The sequence below is a fragment of the Oryzias latipes genome, chromosome 9 (assembly GCF_053564925.1).
Source record: "Oryzias latipes strain Hd-rR chromosome 9, Olatipes_Hd-rR_3.1".
Classification (NCBI taxonomy): Eukaryota; Metazoa; Chordata; class Actinopteri; order Beloniformes; family Adrianichthyidae; genus Oryzias; species Oryzias latipes.
Window position 1 is genome coordinate 17,835,495 of NC_136245.1, and position 23,956 is coordinate 17,859,450.

Below are 23,956 nucleotides of genomic sequence, written 5' to 3' on the forward strand. Positions count from 1 at the left end.
AGTCAGTTCCAGGGCCACACAAACACCGTGGGGCAATTTGGAGACACCAATTAACACATTAAGCATGTTTTGAACTGTGGGGGAAAACCCAAGCGCAAAGAGAAACCCAAACATGCACAAACAGAACATGCAAACTCATTACAGAAGAGTACCAGCTAAGATTTGAACTGGGGCCTTCTCATTGTTAGGCAAGTGCACTAACCAGTGTGACACTGTGCAGCCCACTAAGACATTCACCTGGTAAATTGAAGTTTTCCTTTGTTGTCGTTTGAATAATATAGGCAGTAAAAACAGCATGGGATACTTTTAAGGATAGTGTGTGTGTTAAAGTTGTAGAAAATCTAGTCTGTTCCAGATGCTAAAAGCGCTTTCAATGTGACCATTATTCATTCACTCTTCATTCATACTTTGTGACGGTAGAGGCGTGGCTGCCAGTTCACGGCTCTGACCTTCACCATCACGCACATTCAGGCAGTAGCGTTAAGGGTCTTGCCCAAGGGCCCACACTGGGTGGTGTTCAATTCCCCCCAGGAATCAAACCCTGCTTTCCTGCATGTCAGTCCTTCATCTTACCAACCGAGCTACCCAGCTGTCAAAAGATATATGTCAATGAACCAAACTACACACAGAATTATAGGTGGATCTGTTTTTGGAAAACTATTTCATGTTGCCAATAAAATTGGACTCTATTAATACAATTATAATTAATAATAATAAAAAATAGTAATATTTTGTTTTGTTAAAGTGTGACATACATATCCGAAAGATGTGCGTTTTTTTTTTATTTAATTGAATCCATCTTATTGCTTTTTCAACCAATTATTAGATTAAATCTTTGTGTGTGTTGGTAATTATAACTGAACTATTTTGTTTATCCTACTTTAAAATAAAGAATTGAAAGAAAAGAAATACTTGTTAACAATTCAAGGAGAAAGTCTGATGACATCCCTGCTTTCCAGCTCAATGAAAAGATCGAATTCCTTTGGTTTCCTCTTAAAACCGCGTTTTCCCGTAAAGTCTGTATTTTGAGGGTGGTTGGTCCCGGGTTTGACTTGGGTGACGTCAGCGCCAGCGAAGGCTGTATTTTAAAAAGTGAAGCGCCGGGGGGAAAACACGACAAAGCAGGAGCAAGAAGTTTTGCACCGATCCTACCAAAATAAGAAATCAGAAACGAATTCAAACACAACAGAGCAAAACCTCCAGGTGATGATCATAATTGTAATTTCTTCTTTATGGTAGAATATTCTATCTAAGGTAAATTCAATTACAGATTAGTATAAACTTTGCACCTCAGTTGAGATAATGTATTTTTCGAAGAGTATGGGTTTTGCCTCCAAAAATCTGGAATATTTGTTTCAAATAGGGGCAAATATGAAGATAATAAATTATTTAAAACATTATTTTGTCTTTGGCTGGTGTTATTCGTCCGTATTTACGTGCGACCAGCACAAAAAGTGATAGAAATTAATGTTGAACACACGCACTACGTGCAGCCTAGACGCACATTGTTGCATTGTCTGCAGGTATTTTGAGTGCGTCGTAGGCTTTTGTTGTTGGCCAAATTAAACTTAAAGTTTAAGTTTAAGTCCGATTAGTTGTCACGTGTGTGAAATGTGTTCTCCATAATTGATCAGTTTGGAGGTGTTTAACCCTAACTGCAACCGTAACCCTAAACTTAACCCTTCCTCTGGGTCCGTGTAGCCAAGAAAAGGTTCAGCACTGGCCGTACGCATTTGGAAAAGTACGTGCAAACAGACACTTTCATTTTTTATTCTCCTACTAACGTCCTACGGACTGCATTTACTCAAACCGTACTTCGTATTAATTTGAAAGTTTGACCGGAAATGAAGACGCGTCACGTGGGACTTCAAAAGTGGGTAAATACCGATGGACAGTCTGCAGAGGCATTGATTTGGTCTTGTGGCTTGCGACAGTTTCGGGGGGCTGCGTCTCGCTCAGGTAAACTTTTTCTTTTCCTTTTTTTTATTTTTTAAATAAAACTTGTCGACTTACTTTTAGTTCAAATTCTTCCGTTTAACACGAGAAACCTCGCTCAAAAGTTGAAAAAGTTTTGCAGCAACTCGACACACAGTTCTGCAGCCCCGTGGAGACAGATCAGGATGAAGAAACTTGCATGGAGCGCGTGAAAGGACGCGGTGTCTCACTAAAGCTGCAGAGATGAGGGTGAAACTGCAGGTCAGAGTTCAACACCCGCTAATCCAATCGTCTGAGAAGGTGTCCACAGATAAACATTTAAGAATCAGATCAACAAATAGAAAAGGAGGACAAATTGAAAGAAACGTAAACTAACAGAAAACGGCGTAATCCTTATTTTCAAAGTAAAAGAAGTTTAAAATGGTTAGAAAAAAACTTTGCACGTTGCAACTTTGTGTAAATAAATTAAATCCTTTTTTTAATTCATTGCATTTTTAAAAACAAAAATAAGGATTTTATGTTTGGCATTACAACTTTTGAACATCATTGAAAACATCTGCTCTGTTATAAATTCTATATTTTCAGGTTTTCATTGATTAGCTTTTCATCTTTTACTTTTAGAGACATTTAATTTTCATGATGTTGAGGTCACAGTTGATAATGAAGGTTTTAATGTGTGTTATATATATTAAATATAAAGTGGTACAAAACAGCATGGGACACATGAAAGTGACAGGTAATTTCAAATTGGATCCAGAAACAGGTTATTCTTTACTTTGTTTACAGGAACAAAGGCTTCATTGTTTTCAGAGGTACAGTGACACTGACCAACCAACCATAGTAACATGACTACATTGTGGTATTTGTTATTGACTGACATTCAAATTTGACCCTTCTGGCCTCTTTCCTTCAGCCATAAATCCTCATTTCACCTTTTAAACGATTTCACTTCAATTTAAGTTGTTTAAAATCCTTTTTTCTCTCAAACCAGAATCAGATCTTTAAAACAGGAGTAATGTTAGATGTAGAAGGTTCTATCTTCTGCAGTTCAGTTGTCCTGCCATCATTCTGTCGCTGCTTCTAAAAACTGCAGGTCCACACAGTCTTGTCTGCAGCTGAAACACTCAATATTCCAAAAATCTCTTCTTAATTGAAACAACAGCAACAACACGCCATTGATGCTGTGAAGGTTCTTCAGCATCACTTGATCCGCGTCTCTCCATGGAGCTTTGTGTATTTTAGGACAAAAGCATTTAACAAAACAACTCAGGAAAGGTTTTTTTTTCTTTTATAGGTGATATTTTAAAAAGTACTAGGTCTTACATCGTCTTAAAAAAACAGTTTTATTTAAATGGTTACAGAGAGATTCCTCTACTGAGTGTTCACTTTTTTTCCTCAGCAGACACACTATTCTGGTGAAACACAGCAGCTGATAGATTGTGTGTTTGTTTTGTCTGTTATTGTTTAGGGTTGTATAAAGAATTAAAGAATGCTTCCTTCTGTTTTTCACTGCACTTTCACATAAATGAATGCATGGCAGATGTTCAGCAGCCGGACACACTGCCTCCTCATCTTTCACGTACATAGTAGTGTTTGACGTTGCATTCAAGCATTGGCTTGGCTCTGCTGCATCGTATGATGTACCTTATGCCAGAGGAACACTGTGGTCGACCCAGCAGCTGATTTATTTTAATGAATTTAGTCACTTCTGCGTTGGTCTCGCTCCTTACTGACTTATCTATTGTAAATACTTAAATGACCTAAGCTAGGCTTAGGCTTTCTGAAGAACACTCTGCTCTGTTCTGTTGTGTGTACAAACACGGTGTTGCAGCTCAGCTGAACATCCAGGTATAAGATCTCTAACTGTTCTCCAGGAGGTAAATTCTTAGTTCCTACTCCATGTTAAGCCAACATTAGGTTTAGTCTTCTATATGTTTATGGTGACGTTATCCAGAAAGGATGAATGAGTGAATTATGGAACTGGGATCAAGGGGCTGTGAAGGTATCCTTTTCTGTCTTTGAGGCTTCTCATGTAGTCAATGCAGGCTGGATCGAGTTAAGGGGTTATAGTCCATTTCTAGAGCTCCACAGCTCACAGAACTGCTTAGTCCAGGTAACAGTTGGCTAACTCCTGCAGAAAGAGAATATCAGCTTTAGTTCCGGAGCAGAAACCTGCAGGAGATCCTGAAAGGGTTTTGAAGCTACTCAAATGCGAAGGCAACTGTTTCTGTAGGACTTTTATGCAGTGAGATGGTCTTCTGAGGGGTTCTTGAGTGAGATGATGCTCTAGGTGCTAGAGTTCCTCCACACGCAGATGCAGATGTTTCAGCATCCATGTTTGGAGAGCAGGATTGAGGCTGTGTTGGAGTGAGAGGTAAGCTGTCGGCTCAGCGAATGACTTCCTCCCACCAAACCCGTTGATGTTGGCTTCTGTGGCTTTCATTTTATCTAAAATCTGAGGCTTTTTGAAACTATGATCAAGCACTTTTCACACTATTTTCCATCAATTCAGCATTCTGTCTATAACATCTCATTAAAGAGAAACCCAGACTTAAGACATTTTCTCTTTTAATTGTTAGTTTGGGGAAGAATTTAAGGTTAGAAGGCTTAGACCCAAGTAAAATCATCCTGAGGTTTTCCTCTGGACTACAAACATGTCCGACTGTTTGTAGTCGATTATCATAGAAGAATCTACTGCTTTGTGGGAAATATACAGGGCATTTGCCCTGGAAACAAAGAGGAGGTTACATGTCATGAATGCTTAATTAGAAATAAAAGCATGGCTGACTTTAAAACTCTGCCTGCAAACATTCTGTCTGCACCAGAGCTGGGTTCATAAAATTAATCAATGTGGACTTTAAAAAGACACCAGCAATTCATAAAAAGATCATATTTAGGCAAAATAAAAGTTTTTCTGTTGGATGTTAATGTATGACATCACAGTTCGGTTTGTTTTTTCAGTTGAAATACTGTAACTAGTTATGTGAAAACGCTTTTAATAAGCAAATAAAACCGATTTTAGACTTGAAGTCTGACAGATTTTGTGGATTAGTATGAACTGGAAAAGAATGGATTTAGTAGTTTTGGACCCTCAGTCTGCACCAAAAACCAAAAAGCATAGACATATTTTCCCTTCTTGTGAGCTCTGACCTGAGGGTCTTGTTTTTTTTCACAGGGTGTTGTTAAAGTATGCAGTTAAAGTATGTTAAAGTATGTTAAAGTAAAGCTGATTTTAAATTCCACATTAAACCTAACTGACAGGTAATACTAAAATATGGAAACACGCACCTGACTGACCAATAAAAATACTTTGATTTTAATTTTCGATGTCGTAGGCCTTTGTTGACCATGGATGATGTATCCTAACTCTTGTTTTCCTTAATTCCTTAATATAAATTTTAAAAGCGGTACCAGATGGATGGACATGCCTAGACTGGAACTTGAAATGTGGATTCAGTGTCGACCTGTTCAACCAGTTTAGATTGATGCCCCATCCTCGATCTGATGAAGTGTTGGAAGACCAGAAGAGACCTGAGCAGAATAGTGACAAAGTTAGAAGAGGTTGGAGTTGGTCACATGGTCTGGAGCTTCACTGCTTTGTGAACGACTGTGTGTGACGGTGACGCCAGGAATGCCACACAAATGTGCTAAATTGATTTGATTTGACTGATTTCTTTCAAGCATTAATTGTGGTCAATGCCATTTAAAAAAATAACAGATTTATCAAACTCATTACAGAAATCATGAAACGCATAATTAAAAAAACAAAAACAAAGACACACTTAAGTCACATTTGCTTATTTAAATACGGGGATCATTAACTAAAGTCATGTAGAGCTTGATTTATTGCTTGAAAAGGAGTGGATAGCAGCAATCTTTTGTAATCCCACCCCTCCTGAGTTCATTCATTTTGTAGTTTTGTATAGTTTCTGTAATCCGGTTCTGATCAGATAGATTCTTTTCAAAATCAAGTGCTTATTGATGATCGATTGTCTTCAAAAATAATTCATTCATGATTTCAGTAAACAGTAACGGTAACCGACATGTAATAATCATTCAATATCATTAAACCAGTAATCATTGCTACCCATCGCAGATCAAGTAAAGAAAATCTAAACCGTATTGATAGTAATTTAAAACATTTCAGTAATCATTATCGCACATTACACAATGTAATACTCATTGGTTGTAATTAAAAGAGCTCGGATTATTTCACCACAATCAACTTCACACATGTATTTGGAATTATTCAAACACCTGTTGATCCTTAACTCCTCTTATCTTTATATAGTGCAGTGTTTTTCAACACACTTTAAATTGCTGATATCTCCAGGATATCAACTCTTTGTTCATCCAAACAGGCCCTGTTAAAACACTGAGTAATTTGGAATATGAAAGATCGTAAAATACTTTTTTATTTCTGTTTATTTGATTTTATTAAAGACATTTTGGTAAGAATGACGATACCACGATTTAGCTGCAGCCAAAGCTGTTTTCAGAAAAGTCCCGCCCCTTTAACTGTCTCTGCCAATCATTCTTGGAGGCTTAATCACACGTCATCAGTCTGACCAGTCAGAAGTAGTTAATGTCCTCACTTCCTTGTTCCGATTCTGCTCATAAAGTGCTTTGTTCCAACAAAAATAGCAGCTAAAGCTCATCTTTAGCGGTGTAGCTTTCCACAGGATCCGATGTCAGACCGTGGAACATCAGAGAGAAAGATTGAGTGTGGGCTCCTTTTGATGGGTGGATTTTTGTCTTTGCTGGTTTTGCATTTTGGAATTTCCGCTGCCAACTCTGGACCCACGTTTACAAAATAGTCATTCAGGCTGTTTGCTGCTTCATTGATGTTATAGCTTTTACCCTTTTCATCTGTAAAGTAATCTGGCTATGTCCGCTTTTTTATTAAAACTGCATCTCTGTGCCCATCCGTCTTCATTCGGAGCGCTCCGCCGGAAGACACACGTGTCCTCCATTCTTTCCCGTCCGCTCGTTTCCCTCCGGCCGCCCCAAAGGAGGGGTGTGAGGGGCGTCACGTGTCCGTCTTACAGCCGCCTTTACAGCTCCCCTCCATCACACCACTCATCTCTCCAGGCCAACGGAGCATGTGCAGAGCGCTTTGCTGCTGCTGCTACTGGTCTGGAACTGCAAGTACAAAGAGGAAAAGTGGCCCCGCTCTCCCCCATAAAAGTTTCCCCCACTTCTGAGTCACCTCTTGTAGTTTTCTGGGTCAGTCACCAGTGTTGCTCCCATCAAGACTGAAGCTCAGCTCTGCATAAAGCTTGTTCTGTTATTGTTGTTAGTAGGGAGAAACTATCGCCTAATGCCTTCATGAGGTGACATTTTCCTTTTTTTGTTTTGTTTTTTCTTTTGTAAAAGCGTGGTCTTTTAATTATGATTACCGTATTTTCCGGACTATAAGTCGCACCGGAGTATAAGTCGCACCAGCCCAAAAATGCATTATAAAGTAGAAAAAAACACAGATAAGTCGCACTGGACTATAAGTCGCATTTTAACTTTCACAACCTTATATGACACAATCATAGCAGACTGTTTATCTAATAATTTCACAGTAATTCTTTCTCTTACTTAATTATTTATTCCTTTCATGAAGCATCATTGGCCAACTAATACTCTGTTTTCATCCTGTATTTGTAGAAACAGTTTTCACTTTTATTGCATTTCTGAATCTATGAAATCATTGGAAAATAGAATATTATGTTGTTAGCCTTCAAGATCTTACTGTAAAAAAAAGTTTGCTGATTCTCTGAGTCACTTAACATCCTCTTAACACTTAACATACCTCATACATCAAATTGACCCAGAAACATCATCTCTGTTCCTCACAAATGAACATAACAGGAGGGTTAACAATGTATTTATTTCAATTTATTTCTAATATAAGTCGCTGCGGAGTATAAGTCGCACCCCTTGCCAAACCATGAAAAAAAGTGCGACTTATAGTCCGGAAAATACGGGTATGCTGTTTTCAGGCAAAATCCACCTGTGTCGTTTTCCATACATAGTTTCTGCAGAGCGGCAGGAGTTCATTAGAAATTCACCTCTGAGTTGTGAACAGGACTGTAGGCGTGGAGTATGCCTGATCTCATTTCCCATCATCCCTCTGTTTACACCCCCTCCTGCCAATTTACAGCCCCTCACAACCCCAACCTAACATTACTGGTGCAACAAAAATGGCAAGCGAAATTGGAGCTATCCTTTTGTACAGCTATGAGTCAGACGTCAGCTCAGACGAGGAAAACACAGACGCTACATGGATCTAGTCGTGTACAAACGGATGTATCAGGAGCAGGGAGTTTGTGGCCTGGCCATTGTAGCTTCTGCATCAATGCTACAAGATTTTCTCAACAGCGTTTTTTCTTCTGCTCTTGATTCACAATGATTTGAATAAAGAAATACTCAGAAATGCTATTTTAATCGTAATTTTATAAATGTCCTCCATCACGTGAAAAATGCCACACGAACATGTTCAAAACGCCTAAAATACAATTTTCTTCTGAGTACCGGTAGGTCTTTCAAGAAAACATTAAATTGGCAAAAACTCATATTTCCTACTTTTTTTTTTCCTGCACTGAAGGTAAATTTTTGGTCATCTGAGTACATTCCAGAGTAATCACACTCAACACTTGCAAATCGTTCCTTGTTAACTCTTGTGCTATCTTAGATGACCCCACCCTTGCATTGACGTGTTCTCCCTACCATGACAAAGGTGGATAAAGGTGGAAAGATTTCATGTAATCCATGGACACCAGTGAAGATCACAAATTATTGAAGAAAAAAGTTTCAGTGCACTGTCTAGTGGGTCTAAAGGACCCAACTCCAAATGTTAAAGTGCCTAGGATAGCACAAGGGTAATCAGTTGTTGATAAACTACTCTTGTTTCTATTGTATGTAAGTCTTTGCTGAAACTACACGAGAGGCTCTTTGCTGTTAAAAGACAGTGAAGAAACAGGGGATTATAAAAAAAATAAAGTAACGTTGCCTGTGCGTGTTTGCCTCTTGTTAGAGTATCTCTGCTGTTTCTGCTCGTCAGCATGTGCTCAGACATGCAGACTGCTGCAGGCCTCCCATCTCCCTGTAAACGGGCATTTTGCCACTTTATTGCATTTCATGGTTGCTGGGTTAAGTCACTTTTTTTACATCTGCTTTGAATCTGTTGCTCAAAACTTTGGTGCACTTGTTGCATGAAACTCCAAAAGTTTTTCCTCTGCAGGTAGGAGTTGGTGGAGTGAAGATGCTCCTCTTTCTCCTGCCGTATCGTTTTCCCCTTCTTTTTGAGCGTCTCCTGGGTCTGAAAGCTGGGAGCGTAACTGTTCTTTTCCTCGACTTTGACAATGGATTTAATGAAAGGGAAGGACAGAGAGAGAGAGGAGGGGCAGAGCGGTAACCTCTTTTCACATCTTTTTTTTGGGTGACGTTTCATTGCATAAAGCTTTTCCTCTCCATTTTTGTACCTTAAGAGACTCAATGAGATGCGTGGCTCCTTTGTCGCTCCAGCAGGTGAACAGAGGAACTTAAATGATTCAGTTTGCATAAATTGCTGCTGCGTGAAGATTATGAATCCTCAGAGAATAAGGGATGTGAAATAGCACCGCATGGGCTCGGTGATGGCAGAGGGATGGGGAGGGGGGGGTGTCACACCAACACCCCTCCCCCTATCTGGCACTGGGGGAGAAAGTAGGTGAGAGGTCATGGGGTATTTAGGCTGTGGAGTTAACGTGAAGAAGATTTCCTCAGTGAGCTGAATTGTTTTTGTGGTAGGGATGAAGGGATTTGGCAGAAAGGGTTAAATCAGCATTCACAGTAATTACTCCCTCTTTACTTTCTCATTGGTTCATTCAGTTTTGGTGTGAGGCTTTTTTTTTTTTTTTTTGCCCGTTGGGTGAAGCAGCGTCAGAGGATGACTGAGAGTAACCCCAACGGCGGTTTCTGTGAAGGCCGTCATTATTACTTCCTGGTGTCTCTCCACTCCCCAGGACTCCTCCCAGCTCAGGGCCCCGAGTCTTTTCTTCTCTGTCGAGCCTTCTAAGCAGACTCTGAGGGCTGGACTCCAAGGTTGTGACGTTGCACTGTTGTGCCTTTATTCCTTTGAGCAAATGAAAGAAGCAACTTTCAAAGGACATTTGGGCAAATGAGTGCATGTCACTGATTCTACTAAACAATCTGATAAAAGCAGCTTTTTTGTGTCTGTGTGCAGGTATATGAAAAGTAAAGTCTCTCTCTGATCTTTTGTCAAAGCGTTCCCAGTTATGACGTTTTTAGCCGAAATCCAGAAATGCATCGTGGGGCATATTTTCTGCAGAGCAGCAGGAGTTTATTAGAAATTCACATATGAGTTGTGGCACAGAGTACGTCCGCCTCCATTTCCCCTCATTCATCTGTTTACTTGCTCTCCCGCTAACTTGCAACCCCAATGAGACAAAAATGGCGAGCAACATCGGAGCTATCCAGCTGTACGGTTTTGAGCCAGATGCCAGCTCGGACGGCAAAAACAAAAAGCTATTTGCATCTATTTATGTGCTAGTGGATGCATCAGAATGGAGCAGAGCAGGGAGCTTGTGGCCCTTTTTTCTGTCGGCATATTTTCTTTCTGCTCCCAATTAGCAACAATTTGAATAAAGAAATATAAAGGAATGTAATTTTATGAATTCTTTTCTTTATTTATATCCCCCATCATGAGAAAAATGCCACAAGAACATGTTAAAACACAGTTTTCATCAGAGTGGGTCTTTAAGAAGTTAGAGCAGAAAACAAAATGCATTGTGGGTGATAGAGGAATCAGATTTTGATATCAAAATAAAAACACAAAGCCAAACTATTATGGGAAAAGTGCTACTCTAAACCTTCAAAAATCTTTGTTTATATTTATTATCAGATATCACACCTTTTTATTTAGTTTTAGTTATTTTAGTATTTTTTTTTTAGAAATCTAAAAAATAATCCACTATATGCCTTATATTCTTATTCAGTATCCAGTTAAACCTTTTTAAGAGAATTTGTCCTTAAGAATGTTTTCTCTTAGGAGATACATGTTGCATGAAACTGATGAATATTCGTATTGGGCCAAAAAAAATTGATGCAGCAAATAATTATTCAGCTCTTATAAACAAGGAAGTACTCCTTCCCTCACATACCTGTTACTTCTTTAAGAAGCCACTACTATATCATCAACACGATACCTTTAAACGGCCAGACATCCACCTCTCCACCAGGGCCAGGACCAAAGAGCTGTCGAAAGACACCAGGGCCAAGATTGTAGACCTAATACTTCAATGCCCATTTTTGTTAAAGCTTCTTTTAAATTAAGTCATGTTTTTTTCAGAGGGTCATTGTCGAAAAAACAAGGAGACAACGCTGGAGCGCCACTTTGTTCATTCAGAGAAACCAACATGCATTTATGTGCAAACCTTTGAAGTCATGCATGTGAAATTCTGCAGGATTGAAAACCATAGTTTGTGTTACATCATCATGTTTTTATAAAGCTTTACATTATGATGTCATTATCCAATGTTATTATTGATTAGCTCAAAGTCTGCTTGCTAGATCTGTTAATGAACTTTTTTATAGGAAGTTGAACTAACGAATCAATTAAAAAATGTGTTTGCGTTTGCTCCATTTTCCAACTTCTATCTGTGCACTTAGTGATCCTCCCCTTTTCTCCCTGCAGGTATGCCTCTTCAGGAATGGATGCGGTCGCTTCGCTCACATGCAGGACTCAAAAGATCTGAGCTGGAGGACCTCTGGAGTCTTCTTCCACCTGTGCCCGTGTCCTCCATCTCCCTGTCCACATCCTCTCTGCTGGGCTTAGGAGCCCTGGCCTCCGTCACGGCGTACTGGCTGGTGACCCGTCCTCGGCCGCTACAGCCTCCCTGTGATCTTCAGGCCCAGTCGGTTGCTGTCGGTGTAAGTGGAGAACGGTTGATCAGGGTTCCAGTATTTGAACGTGTCCGTGCTCGTCCATGAAGACTTTCTGGGTTGCAGGGAAATCCAAGCTGCAGGAGGTCAGCCCTTTTAAAGGATGACACCCTGCTGGAGTTTTACTATGACGATGTGAGGACGGCTTATGATCTGTTCCAGAGAGGCCTGAGGATCACAGGTGATAGATGCTCTGAGCATTTAGCTTGATCGTGTTTAAGAACAGGGAGGAAACCATTAAAAATGTAATCCGCACAGATTAAAGAGGATATCAAATAAGAATTTATTTGATATACATAAACACAGTTCTTCATTAACTCAAGGTGACCTTTTCCTTTCAGGAAATGGCCAGTGTCTGGGTTACAGGAAACCGGGTCAGCCCTATGAGTGGATCTCCTACACTGAGGTTTGAAGAGCTTCATTCTTCTGTCACAGTTGCTCTGACATGATGGCGAGCGTGTCCGTTCTTGTAGGTGGCTCAGCAGGCTCAGTGGATTGGCTCTGGCCTCTTGGCAAAAGGCTGCCTGCCCACCCCGGAGCAATACATCGGCATATTTGGGCAAAACAAACCTGAGGTATGGACCCGTCCAGGTATCTGTGCGCGGAGTGTGTGTTTAACTTAATTTATGTCGAGAGCAAGGTGCAGGAGATGAATGTGGGCCTCCAGGGCAGCTGTGTGTCTACTTTCAAGCTCATGTTTTAAATACATTCATCACAGCGGCCTGTTTCTGTCATTGCTGTGTTGACTGGTTTAACGAGTGGCTTAAGGCCCCGATGGAGCGGAAAATTGACTCTCATTTTCAAAGAATCCCCAACGCCATCTATTTAGAACAGGCTTTTGTTTGTTTTGTTAAATGGGAAATGCACAGCAGAGTGGATGATTATGCATATTAATGTGAGATATCAACCACAAGTAGACAGGAACCACTGAAGCTGGAGTGAGTTCTAACTGCGCTGCTTTGTCTCCCTCTGCTGGCGGCAGTGGGTCATTTCAGAGTTAGCCTGCTACACTTACTCCATGGCGGTGGTTCCTCTGTACGACACGCTGGGGACAGAGGCCATGGTCCACATCATCAACCTCGGTAAGAAAAACTTGAAGAGGCTTAAATCGGAATGCACTGAAATGATTTCAAATTCTAAATGAAATGCCACAAAGTCAACCGCTGGGAAGGAGGCTTGGAGATTCATATGATTTATTCATTCTTAGTGTGAAAGATAATTATGCAAACAATGGACTAGTGATGAACATAGTCACTTTAGTTGGTAACTAAACAGTTTTAAGTAAAAGCAGCCAGCCCTTTGGTGTTAGCTTAAATGGAGATCTTCCTATTACTACAGCAGTGGTCCCCAACCTTTTTCAGGCCACAGACTGGTTTCAACAGCCTGTACGAGGCTAAAGGGGACGCATAATTTCTTTCTTCTTTTTTTTTTGTATCCTCCAGTTTTCCTTAACTTTTGAGGGTAAAGTTTATCCTCATCTTTTGCAAAATGTCTGCAGCTGCTTTAAGCTTTATTAGACTTTGTGTAGGAACCATTAAAATGTGATAGAGATTTTCTTTTTTTCTTTAACTTGCAAAGTGGAAGCTAAAAATTGGACGCCAACTTCAGCCTCGTCCGATTTTGAAGGGGCAATAGATAGATATAAAATAAAAAAGGTATTTCCTAAAAATAATATATTCTTATTAAAATGTGCAGGAACAACTGTTACAACAAATCCATATATGGAGGAAATGCTTCTGGTTTTGTCTGTTAAATGCAGTTTACTTTTATTTTGAAGTCAAATGTTGTTCTACTATTTCCTTCCTGGTTCTTTTCTGTAAAAATAAAAACATTTGAAATGCGTTTGTTTTTCATAAACTTTAAATTCAGCGGGCCGTGGATGTGTTTTCGACACACGACTGAGCAACTTGACATGCGTCAAGAATGAGTTGGATGTTGTGGGGAGTATTCAGTAGTTTTTCAAACTAAAACTTCCTTCAGATTCCGATTATAAATAAAATGAAAAAAAGTAGGTCATATTTCTTTCTCTGTGACCAGCCGTCCCATGGAGCGTTACCGCTACGCAGCGTGGAGGTTGGGGACCGCTGATGTAGAGGGCTGTAATAAACACATTCTTGTAGGAGGGATATGAGTTACAAGAGACTACAAATTATATTTCATTGGTCTAAAATTCAACGTTGAATAATTACTAGTATGAATGAGAATTCAAGAAAAGTTAAAGTAGATTAGACAAAAAAAATGTTTAATTGTATTTGTAATCTGTTTAAGACTGTGTTGCAGTCCACAACCTGATTAGGTAGCTGGGATGCACGCTGTACTTGTTAGATCTGAGTGGAAAAAGCAGCGATTTCACACGGATGATAACACTTGTTTGTGCCTGTCTAGCTGAGATGTCACTGGTGATCTGTGACCAGGAGCAGAGGGCAGCATCTCTGCTGCACATCAAGGAGAAGGGCTTGACTCCAAAACTGTCCTGCCTGGTTCTCTTCACCAGCTTCAGCCAGGCCTTTGCTGAGAGGGCAAAGAAGTGCCATGTGGAGGTTTTGAGACTGGATGAGCTCATGGTGAGTGCTGTGGAAGCTGCAAGCAACAATGCTGACTCATTCAAATGGAGCTATCAGCAATGATGTAGAGATTGATGGGAAGACCCATCTGTGTGCTTATCATAGGAACTGGGAAGGCAGAACCTCAAAGATCCTGTGGTGAGTTTGTCAGCTCTCAACTGCGACACCGTCACATCAAACTCTGAAAGCCCTCTTGGCAGCTCCTGTCCGATAAGATATCATTAACAAACAGGGTAAACAGGGCTTAGACACAAAACCGATTCAAACTGCTTTTTTCCCCCTCCCCGGTCTGTTGTAGCCGCCCCAGCCTCAGGATCTGGCAGTGGTTTGCTTCACCAGTGGAACCACAGGTACCGTCTGATCTGTGGATTTCTTTCCCCTCCTATAATTGTATCTCATTCACATCAGAAGAGAAATGTCCCTCAAAGCCCACTAACAAGCTCTCTTTATGCCAGCTTCCTCTGCTGTGCAGGACTCTACAATAATCTCTTGTTTATTTATCCAGGGAAACCCAAGGGAGCCATGATCACCCACGGCAACATCGCCTCCAATACTTCCTCTGTCATTAAGATCCTGGAGGTCTGTCTACATTTCCACCTCGTTGTCTAATTGAGAACAGCTTCACGGCTGCAATCACTTCCCATCCGCTTGTATTTCAAATGTGTCGTCCTCCCCGCTGTGTCTAATAGTATGATCAATTGGGTGTTTGATTGCCGCTGTCGCTATGAGGTACTTTAACTAATTGTCCCTGTCTAAAGACTCTGCTTGCAAACTGCTGTTGAAAAAACCCATAAAGCCTTTTTTTATGACTTCACCATATGCAAGTATCTCATCTTAATCTCTCCATTGTACTTGTTCATTGTTAGGGTTTTTTTGTGATCCGCCATGACGACGTGTCAATCTCTTACCTGCCACTCGCTCATATGTTTGAGAGGATGATTCAGGTAGCTAAACTCCTAGATCTCAGTTTTAGACTCGTTTGCCAAAAAACAACCACTGAGTTCATTTCTGTTGCAGCTCACAATGTTCTGCTTTGGAGCCAGTGTAGGGTTTTATCAAGGGGACATCACTCTTCTCATGGACGACATGAAGACTCTCAAACCTACTTTCCTCCCTGTTGTGCCACGTCTTCTCAATCGCATCTACGACAAGGTCAGCAGGTCGCTGAGGTGAATCCAGAGCCGGGAAAGATGATGTCATAATAACGTTGTTTTCCCTCGGATCTGTGGAGATCCTGGCCTCCACGAAGTCCCCGTTTCGAAGGGCTCTGCTTCACTTTGCCGTGCAGAGGAAGCAGGCGGAGCTCAGCAGGGGGATCGTGCGGAACAACAGTCTGTGGGATAAGCTGATTTTTAACAAGATTCAAGTGAGTTTGTGTAGGTTGCAACTTTGGAAACAACTTCAAAAGATTTTTTTTTTTTTGTATTCTCCATATTCATTCTTAGTCTGTCCTCTTGATGTTAAGTTTGTCCTAAAGAACCACATCAGTGTTTTTTTTTGTTCTTGAATCTAGACATTTCTATTCAGAAGCACTGGTAAAAGCTTCTAAAAATGTTATCAGTCCAACAGCTGCAAAGACCCTCATCATCACAGTCTCACTTCCGTGCTTCACTGTGGCGATCTAACAAAATTTCTGTGCATCATCTAAAAGTTTTGTTAAATAAAAAATGGTTTAAAATACAAAGTGTAAATTAAAAAATCAAAAAGACCCGTTTTTAGTTTGTCTAAGTTTACGTTGAACATTTTGTCTGTAGGTTTTCACTAAAACTTGGCTTTAAGAGGAACCAACCTGCACATTCTTCATGTCCAGCATTTTAGTTTGACTTCTGTTGAAGCCTAAATTCAGTTACTCATGTTTACAGCACTGTTAAGCTGTTTAATTAGCAATAAAAAAAAAAAAAGCTTCAGATAGACCTCAGCAGATTCCACTCCTGTGTCAAAATTTCAAGCATCAAATCAGATCAAAAAGCCTCAATTATAAGAACTGGAATCATATGACAAAGTCGGAATTCTAGCAACAGATGAGTCATTTCACATAAATGCAGCTTCCTTGTCGTTCTGGTTCCAGGCGAGTTTGGGAGGCAACCTGCGGTTCGTCCTGACGGCCTCAGCACCCATCTCCTCCACAGTGCTGTCCTTCCTCAGAGCCACTTTAGGCTGCTTGATATTTGAAGGTTATGGACAGACGGAGTGCACCAGCGGGTGCACGTTCTCCATGCCGGGGGACAGTAGCACAGGTGATTCTCCCTTCATTGACATTTTTGCTCTTGTAGAGGATGTTCCTCCTCTTCCTCAGCAGGGATGTGGGTTGGCTCTTTCAGGTCACGTTGGTGCTCCTTTACCTTGTGCCATGGTGAAGCTGGTGGACATCCCTGATATGAATTACTATGCTAAAAATGGAGAGGGAGAGGTGAGCTGGTGTCAATGTATCCTGCATTTGCCCTCTAGAAGCTGGCCGAACTGTGTGATGCTTCATCAGATCTGTATTCTCAGATCTGTATTCAGGGCCCAAGTGTGTTCAGAGGCTACCTGAAGGACCCGGAAAGGACGGCAGAGGCTTTGGACAGCGAGGGCTGGCTTCACACTGGAGATGTGGGCCAGTGGCTAAAAGTAAAACACTTTCTACTACGTGTGTTATCCGTCTATTTTCCTTTTCTGTTTTTTGTGTGCAAATGTTGAGTCACTAAACACCTGTTTTCTAGAACGGCTCTTTGCGAATCGTCGATAGAAAAAAGCACATCTTCAAGTTGTCCCAGGGGGAGTACATTGCCCCAGAAAAGATAGAGAACATCTACATGCGTTCCACTCCTGTGCTGCAGGTGTTTGTCCACGGAGACAGTTTACAGGTACTGCATTAGGTCGCCATGTGTTTTCTACTGCAAACCACCATTGGTCGCTACTTGAATCCTTCACATCCTTTTGTGCATCAACAGTCTTATCTGGTTGGGATTGTTGTGCCCGACCCAGAAGTTTTTGTTGACTGGTCTAAAGAGAGAGGCTTCATGGGGTCCTACAAGGAACTCTGCCAAAATCCTGTAAGCCAAACCTTTTTTCACAAACATCCTTTTGATTTAACCGTTTCAACAGGTTTAAAACACAGACTCTCCCAACAGGATGTAAAGAATGCAGTACTAGAGGACATGAGAGGTGTGGGGAAGGAAGCCGGGTTGAAGTCCTTTGAACAGGTAAGCAGACTCTTCTTAATTGAATAAGCTACGAAAAGCTGCACTACAGTGAACACATTTCATTTCTCATCTCAGGTAAAGGATCTTTATTTGCATCCAGAGATGTTCAGCATCGCCAACGGCCTTCTCACGCCGACCCTGAAAAGCAGACGCAACGACATCCGCCAAGTCTTCCAGGAACAGCTGTCAAGCATGTACAGCAAGACGCCACTTTGACTCAAAACACCAGACGCCAACGTCCATAAAAGGAAAACATAAGCTGAGTTTTGGAGGGAAGAAAATAGTCCCCAAATTCCTGTAGTGCTTACAAGAGAAACCCACCTGTTGAGCATGTTGCTGCTTTAAAAGAGATTCTTTTTCCTCTTTTCTCAGATTTCTCTCCATTCCAGTGTCATTTAAAGTTTACTCCATGACTCACAAGAACATGTTTTGGGAACACCAATTCTTTAATTGTAGAATCACATCATAAAAAGTCACCCAGAGTCATAAAAATAACATTGTCTTTACATTGCACTATTTTCCTAAGCAACCATGTAAGGGAATGTGTTGTGTGTACATGGTTCTTCTTGAACATGCACTAACTGGAGGTTTGTGCGCTACAGTAACCCATCATCATCGTGAATATGGCTGTGGTACTAGCTAATCCTATTAATGATTTCATCACAGAAAACGGGAAAATATGCATCCTAATCTACAGCGAATTGTAATAAATAAAAAAATAAACTATTACAACTGGACTTCTTCGCTTTAACTTTAAATCAGTCTATTGAGAAACTAGTTTTGTACTCGTTTATTATTTCATGATTATCGTTGATATTAAAGATTGTCATAGAAAATTAGAAAAAAAAAACATTTTTATATATCAAACACTTCCCCCTGCATGACAACATATTTAGCAGTTTCTTCAAAAATGTAGAAAAGAATAATAAATAATAGTTAACTGGTTGTAAAACCGTACAGAAAAACAAAATGACATTAGAATATCTTCATGTATATCATGTAGTGCTTTCTACCTTGACCACGATTCACCAACTCAGGGGTGGAACAAATGAGTGCAATGGCAGAAGGATTTGGTCCCAGACTAAGAGAAGCCAAAAACAAACACTGGCTTCAATCCCTGGTGTTGAGGAACAGAAAGGACGCTCTAGAAAGCCAATATTGTGTGAGGTCCTGTGCTAATAAACAAAACTACCCACTACTAACAATAAAAGAACAGTGGATGTGAAATTTGGGGGGGAATCTAAATGTCGTAGCCAGTAGTGACCACTAGAGGGGGTCCCAAGCCTTTCAGATCTGGGCAGATGTCTGCCATCCTTCCAGGATGAGCCGTCCACTTTCCAAGGTAGTTATGATTCTATTATAGATGATTTATTCCTTGGAGGGACAATGTGGACACATTAAACAGTGGTTATAACAGATAAACGGTGTAAATTATTTATCCTCATGGCACAGAGCTACGAATAACATGAGATCAAGTTAAAGAGCTAGTGTTTCCTTTTTTTTTTTAAACCTGCAGTTTATTACAAAATGATTAATTTCAGTGTTAAATTATTTCTTTGTCAGCCAGTTAGTAAGTCTCACTAACAAAGTAATCAAGACCTTTTCTGTACTTCAATCCTGAATTCTCTCACCTATAATATAAAACTCAACTTGACAGAAATCCTTAACTTAAATAAAAACACAACAACTTCTTGGCTTATTTTGCACTTTGCTGACGGATCCGTTTTTCACGGCACTGGGCTGCTTTGAGTCTTTGTACAGACAAAGAAACAGGGTGTCATGCAAAAAAAAAAAGAGGGGGGGGGGGGGGGGGGAGATGAGGCCACGAGGAAACAAACTGATAATCAAGTTAAGGCCAATGCAGTCGGTCTGAATCCCAGAGAGCTTGAAAAGAGCAGAATCCATTCAGAAAGGCATGACAAGAGCACCTCCCAACATTCGGCCTTCCGTCCTCAGTCGTCCGCAACAATGGACAGAGCCCGCAACTCGCTGAGCTTGGCCTCCGTCTCCTTCTGCCTCTGGTCGTCGGTCATGCCTGCCTGGTCGATCTGGTCCGTTAAATCATTGAAGATCTTGTACATTTCAGTGAAATAGACCACCTGTTGTGCAAAGCAAAAACAACAAAAAAGAAAAGAAAAATTGGAATCTTTTCTTCTAAAATGACTTTAAAGAGGGTTCATCCAGAGCAATCATAAACAATGCTTTCACTAACTAGACTTGCTAAAGCTGGTGGTCTCAAAGCTCTACGACCCTCCAAATGATGAGCGATTTGAAAAGAGGGAGCCCACAGACAAAACAAGCCCCCCAAAAAGGAGCTTCTTTGGGGGGCAGTGACCCTGCTTTTCTCTCTCAATCTGAACAAGAGATAGTGTTCTCTGAAAGCTCTGTTGACACTCCTCGCCCCTGCTTCTTCCCCTCAGTTCATGAGTCAGGCTCCCTAGAGAGTTGCTTTGATGATTAATAGGCTTTAATCACATTACAAGACTCCAGAAGAGTGGGCAGAGAATGAAAGTACAGGGAAATACAACCCCTTGAAACCCACACGCAAATCTCAATATTTACACATGAAGCAATGCAAACAATGCTGTACACTTAAGGGCAACATCTCCAGCTACTGAAACAACAATTTCCATTGCAGACAAAACCAACGATGATTACTAGACAAGCAGAAGTCACTGCTGAGCTAAACCGATTTGCAGCTCAAGAACTCTGTCAGAACGGAGAGTTTTTAAGAAGTAACAAATCTCCAAATGAAATCTTAGAGCCTACAGCACCTTGTAAAACCTTCTCAAAGTGCTCAGATTGAATGATGTTGCCTGTTTACATCAGTGTTTACCAACTTAACCACACACGTGGGACATAAGTATTGGGTTACAGCTGTTTGTAGGGGTAAAGCGGATACATTTTTTTCCCCAAACGTGGTTTTCTCAAAGTTCTGTCGGAAATGTCCACATAAGAAGGGATGACAAAAACCTGGGCGTGTCCTCCACAGTAATTTCAATAAAAATCAAGTTTGTTTTGTATGCTAAACAATACAAACTTGGAGCAAGTTTGCTAACTGTAAGTTTAAAGTGCATCACGGAAGATAATCTGGTTTACTTTGACTAACTCAGAATGGCCTAGTGGACATGGTGGCGCTTTCTTTAGACTCCCAGCTGCTTTAAGAAGAGCTCCAGGTTAGAGGAAGGCCTGCAGGACCGCAGAGGAGCCAGACAGATGAGGCCTTCCACACAGCCGTGTGTGGGTTGTCGCTGGGGGTTAATCACATTAGTGCCGCATGGAAAGAAACAGACTGCCTGGGTTATACACACCCCTCCTCAGACACTTATTCAATGTTGAAACGACTGTTGGACGGGTGTGTCTGTACAGCTGTGATAGACTCTTCAGCGAGGGCTACCAACCTGCGCCCGGATAAGAGCCTCAAAGCTTGGCTGGAAGTAGTCGATCCGGCTCTGGTAGAACTTGGGCATCTCGTCCAGCAGCTGCTTGTTCTTCGCCTCAAAGTCTTCCTTGACTGGTCGGAGCTCTTCTTTTGCCTGGTGGTGAAAAGAGGAAAAACGGACACAAGGTTCGGACCTTCCTCTATTAGCTCAAACAGACCAGCAGCAGGTGCTGCAACATTTCACTTGATAGGAGTAAGAAGCAGTCATTTGCTAGGTTTGGGTAAATGTAGACCTGAAGGCATCAACGTGTCCTTGTCATTTTAGTTTAGAAAGATGTTTTTGAATTCCCACGGAGATGCGGTGCAAAATGGCTGTAATCACGACCACGGTGAGGAGGAGTCGGTAATGTGGGAAGACTTGGCTGCGGGTGGACTGCAGCACCACTGATCTCTGTGTGAATGTATTAGTGGGCAGTCTACTCAAGGCACGAAGTTATGGAATGCACGATGAATAAGGGTGAGATTTTTTTCCGTCTTTTTTATACTGAGGGGAAGGGGAGGTGCAGTATTCAAACAGAACCATATTGTTGATCAGTTGTACATGTTTTTCCGTGGTCATGGTAAACATATACAGTTTGAGAATCATTTCTTTAGGTCCAGAGCTACTTAAAGGGCAAGGATGTAGGGGCCTCTTCAAGGCATTGTTCCCCTGACAGTGCTTTTCTCAGCATGTGTGGGTGGATCACCATGTGAGAATGTGTTAGAGGCAATATCATAGGCAACGCTGCAGCGCTATCCATGAATGTGTGTGCTTCTGTAGTGGCCTCACGGTGTATATATATGTGTGTCTACAATTCTCAATTACGTGCCTGTAGATGTGCAGCAGCACCTTTTTGAAAAGCCAGTCCTTGAGAGGCTGGTAGCTTGCGTGGGTGAAGCACTGCACATGTACACTATACATGCGCTCAACTATTTTTGTTCATATCCAGTCAGCATTTGTGTCTTTTTTGCACTTATTCGGGCTCTATGCTCTATTCACAACATGTGAGAGCAGGTGAGCGGCGCTCCGCTCTGAGTCAGAGGGGAAAACCGTCACGGATCGACAACATGCAGCGAGGCGCGCGCCCGCACCTGATGCAGCTTCACCATGACGGGCCCGGTTTTGTCCTTCTCTTCATATTTCTCCACTTTAGATTGCAAACGCTTGTAGTCCTGCAGGGCCTGCTCCCGACGTTTCACCGCCATGTTGAGGCTGGGGAAGACGCCGCTGTACCTGAGACCAACAGATAAAACCAGAGCATTTCTTTAGAGAACCGTACCTCACCAAGAACACTGGGGCATGCATTCTGTATTGCATCTCAACTAAAGTCATTTTGATTTCATATCACTATCAAAGAGGCACTTTGAAACCCCCGAGGACAGCTTTGCATTAAGCCTCCTCTCATCCATCATCTAATTACTATCGTTCAGAATAGCATGAAACATTTCATTTTGTGACAATTATCATATTCCACATGAAAATATATTCTTGCAACAAGATTCCTGGTCTCTCGCACTAAAAATAGAAAAACATTAATCTGTAACTTAGCAACAGGAGTCTGAGCTTCATCCTGGGACTTGTTGCACTGGTTTTGTTCCGGATTTTAATGGAAAACGGGAAACATGTCCACAAGGATATTTTAAATCCAAACATTTAACAAACAGAAAAAAAAAGTAATGAAAAAAGTAAACCCAAAGTTATGACCCATCCTAACTTTAAAATGAAGTGGATAAAATTATTTACACTCGTCAAATATGTACAACCAACATTCAGGAAAAGTGGGAAGAAGGATAAAGACAAAAAACAGACTAAAATAAAATTATGTAAGAGTATTTGTAGCAGTTACTTTTTTGTTTTCTTTTGGATTGAGCCATTTAAAGAATATTCTATGATGTGCAAACCTTTTATCTTTTGAGTTCACATCAATGGCAATATTTTGTCTCAAAAACTGTCAACTACTTTAATTAGGATTCCCTTCATGCCGGCCTTTGTTCAGTTCTTCTTAGCAGATGAAAAAACCACTGGGAACCTGTGAATTGATTGTGAAATCCGGGATAACGAATGTGTCTGGCACGGCATCACGGCAGAGGTCCAAAGGGGTAAAAGGAGGCCCAGACTCTGTCCCAGACAAGCAGGGATTGTTTCTGACAGGAAGTTAAGCAAGGAGTGGTCTAGAAGTGCGCAAGTGACTTCACACAGCTCAGTGCAAGCCCAGCCCCACAGCCCACGCTCTTCCACTATTTATAAAAAATACTACTTTGGCTCAGTTTACAACAGGGGTGTATGCTGATCCTCAAGTCTACTATCTGCTCCAGTGTACACAAACTTGAAGCGCCACGGAATTATGCAACTGCCCTCCAGGCATTTTGCTTCTCCTGTATGGATCGTCTTTATGTTTCATGACAACACAGTAAGAAAGCTGATGGCATCTGAAAAAAGCAGCACACGTGTTGATTTTTAACAGGTTAGAGCCTCCTTTTTGCAACAAAACTGTCCTGTAACAGTTAATGGCTTAACACATGATCAATTACAATTAACCCTTGACCCTATCAGGCTGGAGGTAGATGCCTCACGCATCACCCTTCTTTGGGTCCAAACCTCCCAATGACTCAGCTAAACCCTGGATTACGACATGAGCATAAACAGCAGCTGAAAATGTCCACATTCTTTTGGTCCTAAAACTCTCCAATTCTTGCTATACAACTACCAGTCAACCCCGTCGGAGTTCATTTGTGGTCAGCGCCGACGGCTGACTGGTTGGAGGCAGCGAGGGGGCCAAAGGCATACCGCTGTACATGAGACGGGTCGGGCTGTGGTGAACAGGCCTGATGAAAATAGCATCTGCAGCGTGCGTCTGCCAAGCAGCGTAAAGTCCGGTGTGGCCTGTCGGCCAAGCCCAAGTCTGGTCCACACAGCC

General features: G+C 41.3%; 2 protein-coding genes across 5 annotated transcripts in view; one reads left to right on the forward strand and one right to left on the reverse strand.

Moving 5' to 3' along the window:
• The first annotated feature begins 1,087 nt into the window (after positions 1-1,087).
• On the forward strand, positions 1,088-18,354 carry acsl2 (acyl-CoA synthetase long chain family member 2). 4 transcript variants are annotated; one of them, XM_078952824.1, is made up of 21 exons: positions 1,904-1,959; positions 2,061-2,196; positions 11,621-11,856; positions 11,935-12,049; positions 12,210-12,274; positions 12,342-12,443; positions 12,851-12,950; positions 14,254-14,432; positions 14,538-14,570; positions 14,731-14,782; positions 14,938-15,011; positions 15,299-15,376; positions 15,450-15,584; positions 15,664-15,798; positions 16,501-16,669; positions 16,754-16,842; positions 16,926-17,042; positions 17,135-17,278; positions 17,366-17,467; positions 17,546-17,617; positions 17,693-18,354. In XM_078952824.1, the coding sequence occupies exons 3-21, from the start codon at positions 11,623-11,625 to the stop codon at positions 17,831-17,833; spliced, it is 2,136 nt and encodes a 711-aa protein (XP_078808950.1). In that variant the 5' UTR covers positions 1,904-1,959; positions 2,061-2,196; positions 11,621-11,622; the 3' UTR covers positions 17,834-18,354. The 4 variants fall into 4 exon arrangements, with proteins under 4 accessions (XP_078808951.1, XP_004072527.2, XP_078808950.1 ...); XM_078952825.1 differs by lacking the exons at positions 1,904-1,959; positions 2,061-2,196 and adding an exon at positions 1,088-1,203; XM_004072479.5 differs by lacking the exon at positions 2,061-2,196 and having other exon boundaries at positions 1,821-1,959.
• bin3 (bridging integrator 3) overlaps positions 18,045-23,956 on the reverse strand; it is a 33,177-nt gene continuing 27,265 nt past the window's right edge. Inside the window, exons 7-9 of the mRNA XM_004072478.5 lie at positions 22,131-22,272; positions 21,019-21,153; positions 18,045-19,716 (exon numbers count right to left, since the gene is read on the reverse strand). Coding sequence (XP_004072526.1) covers positions 19,570-19,716; positions 21,019-21,153; positions 22,131-22,272 — 424 coding nt within the window. The 3' untranslated portion in view covers positions 18,045-19,569. The remainder of the gene's footprint in view (positions 19,717-21,018; positions 21,154-22,130; positions 22,273-23,956) is intronic.

Bases quoted from the DNA above. Each gene is read 5' to 3' on its own strand.
- acsl2 (XM_004072479.5), top strand. From the start codon at position 1,845: ATGAAGACGCGTCACGTGGGACTTCAAAAGTGGGTAAATACCGATGGA. The intron at 12,951-14,253 runs GTAAGAAAAACT...GTGCCTGTCTAG, and splicing joins GGTCCACATCATCAACCTCG to CTGAGATGTCACTGGTGATC. The intron at 15,377-15,449 runs GTAGCTAAACTC...TTTCTGTTGCAG, and splicing joins TGTTTGAGAGGATGATTCAG to CTCACAATGTTCTGCTTTGG.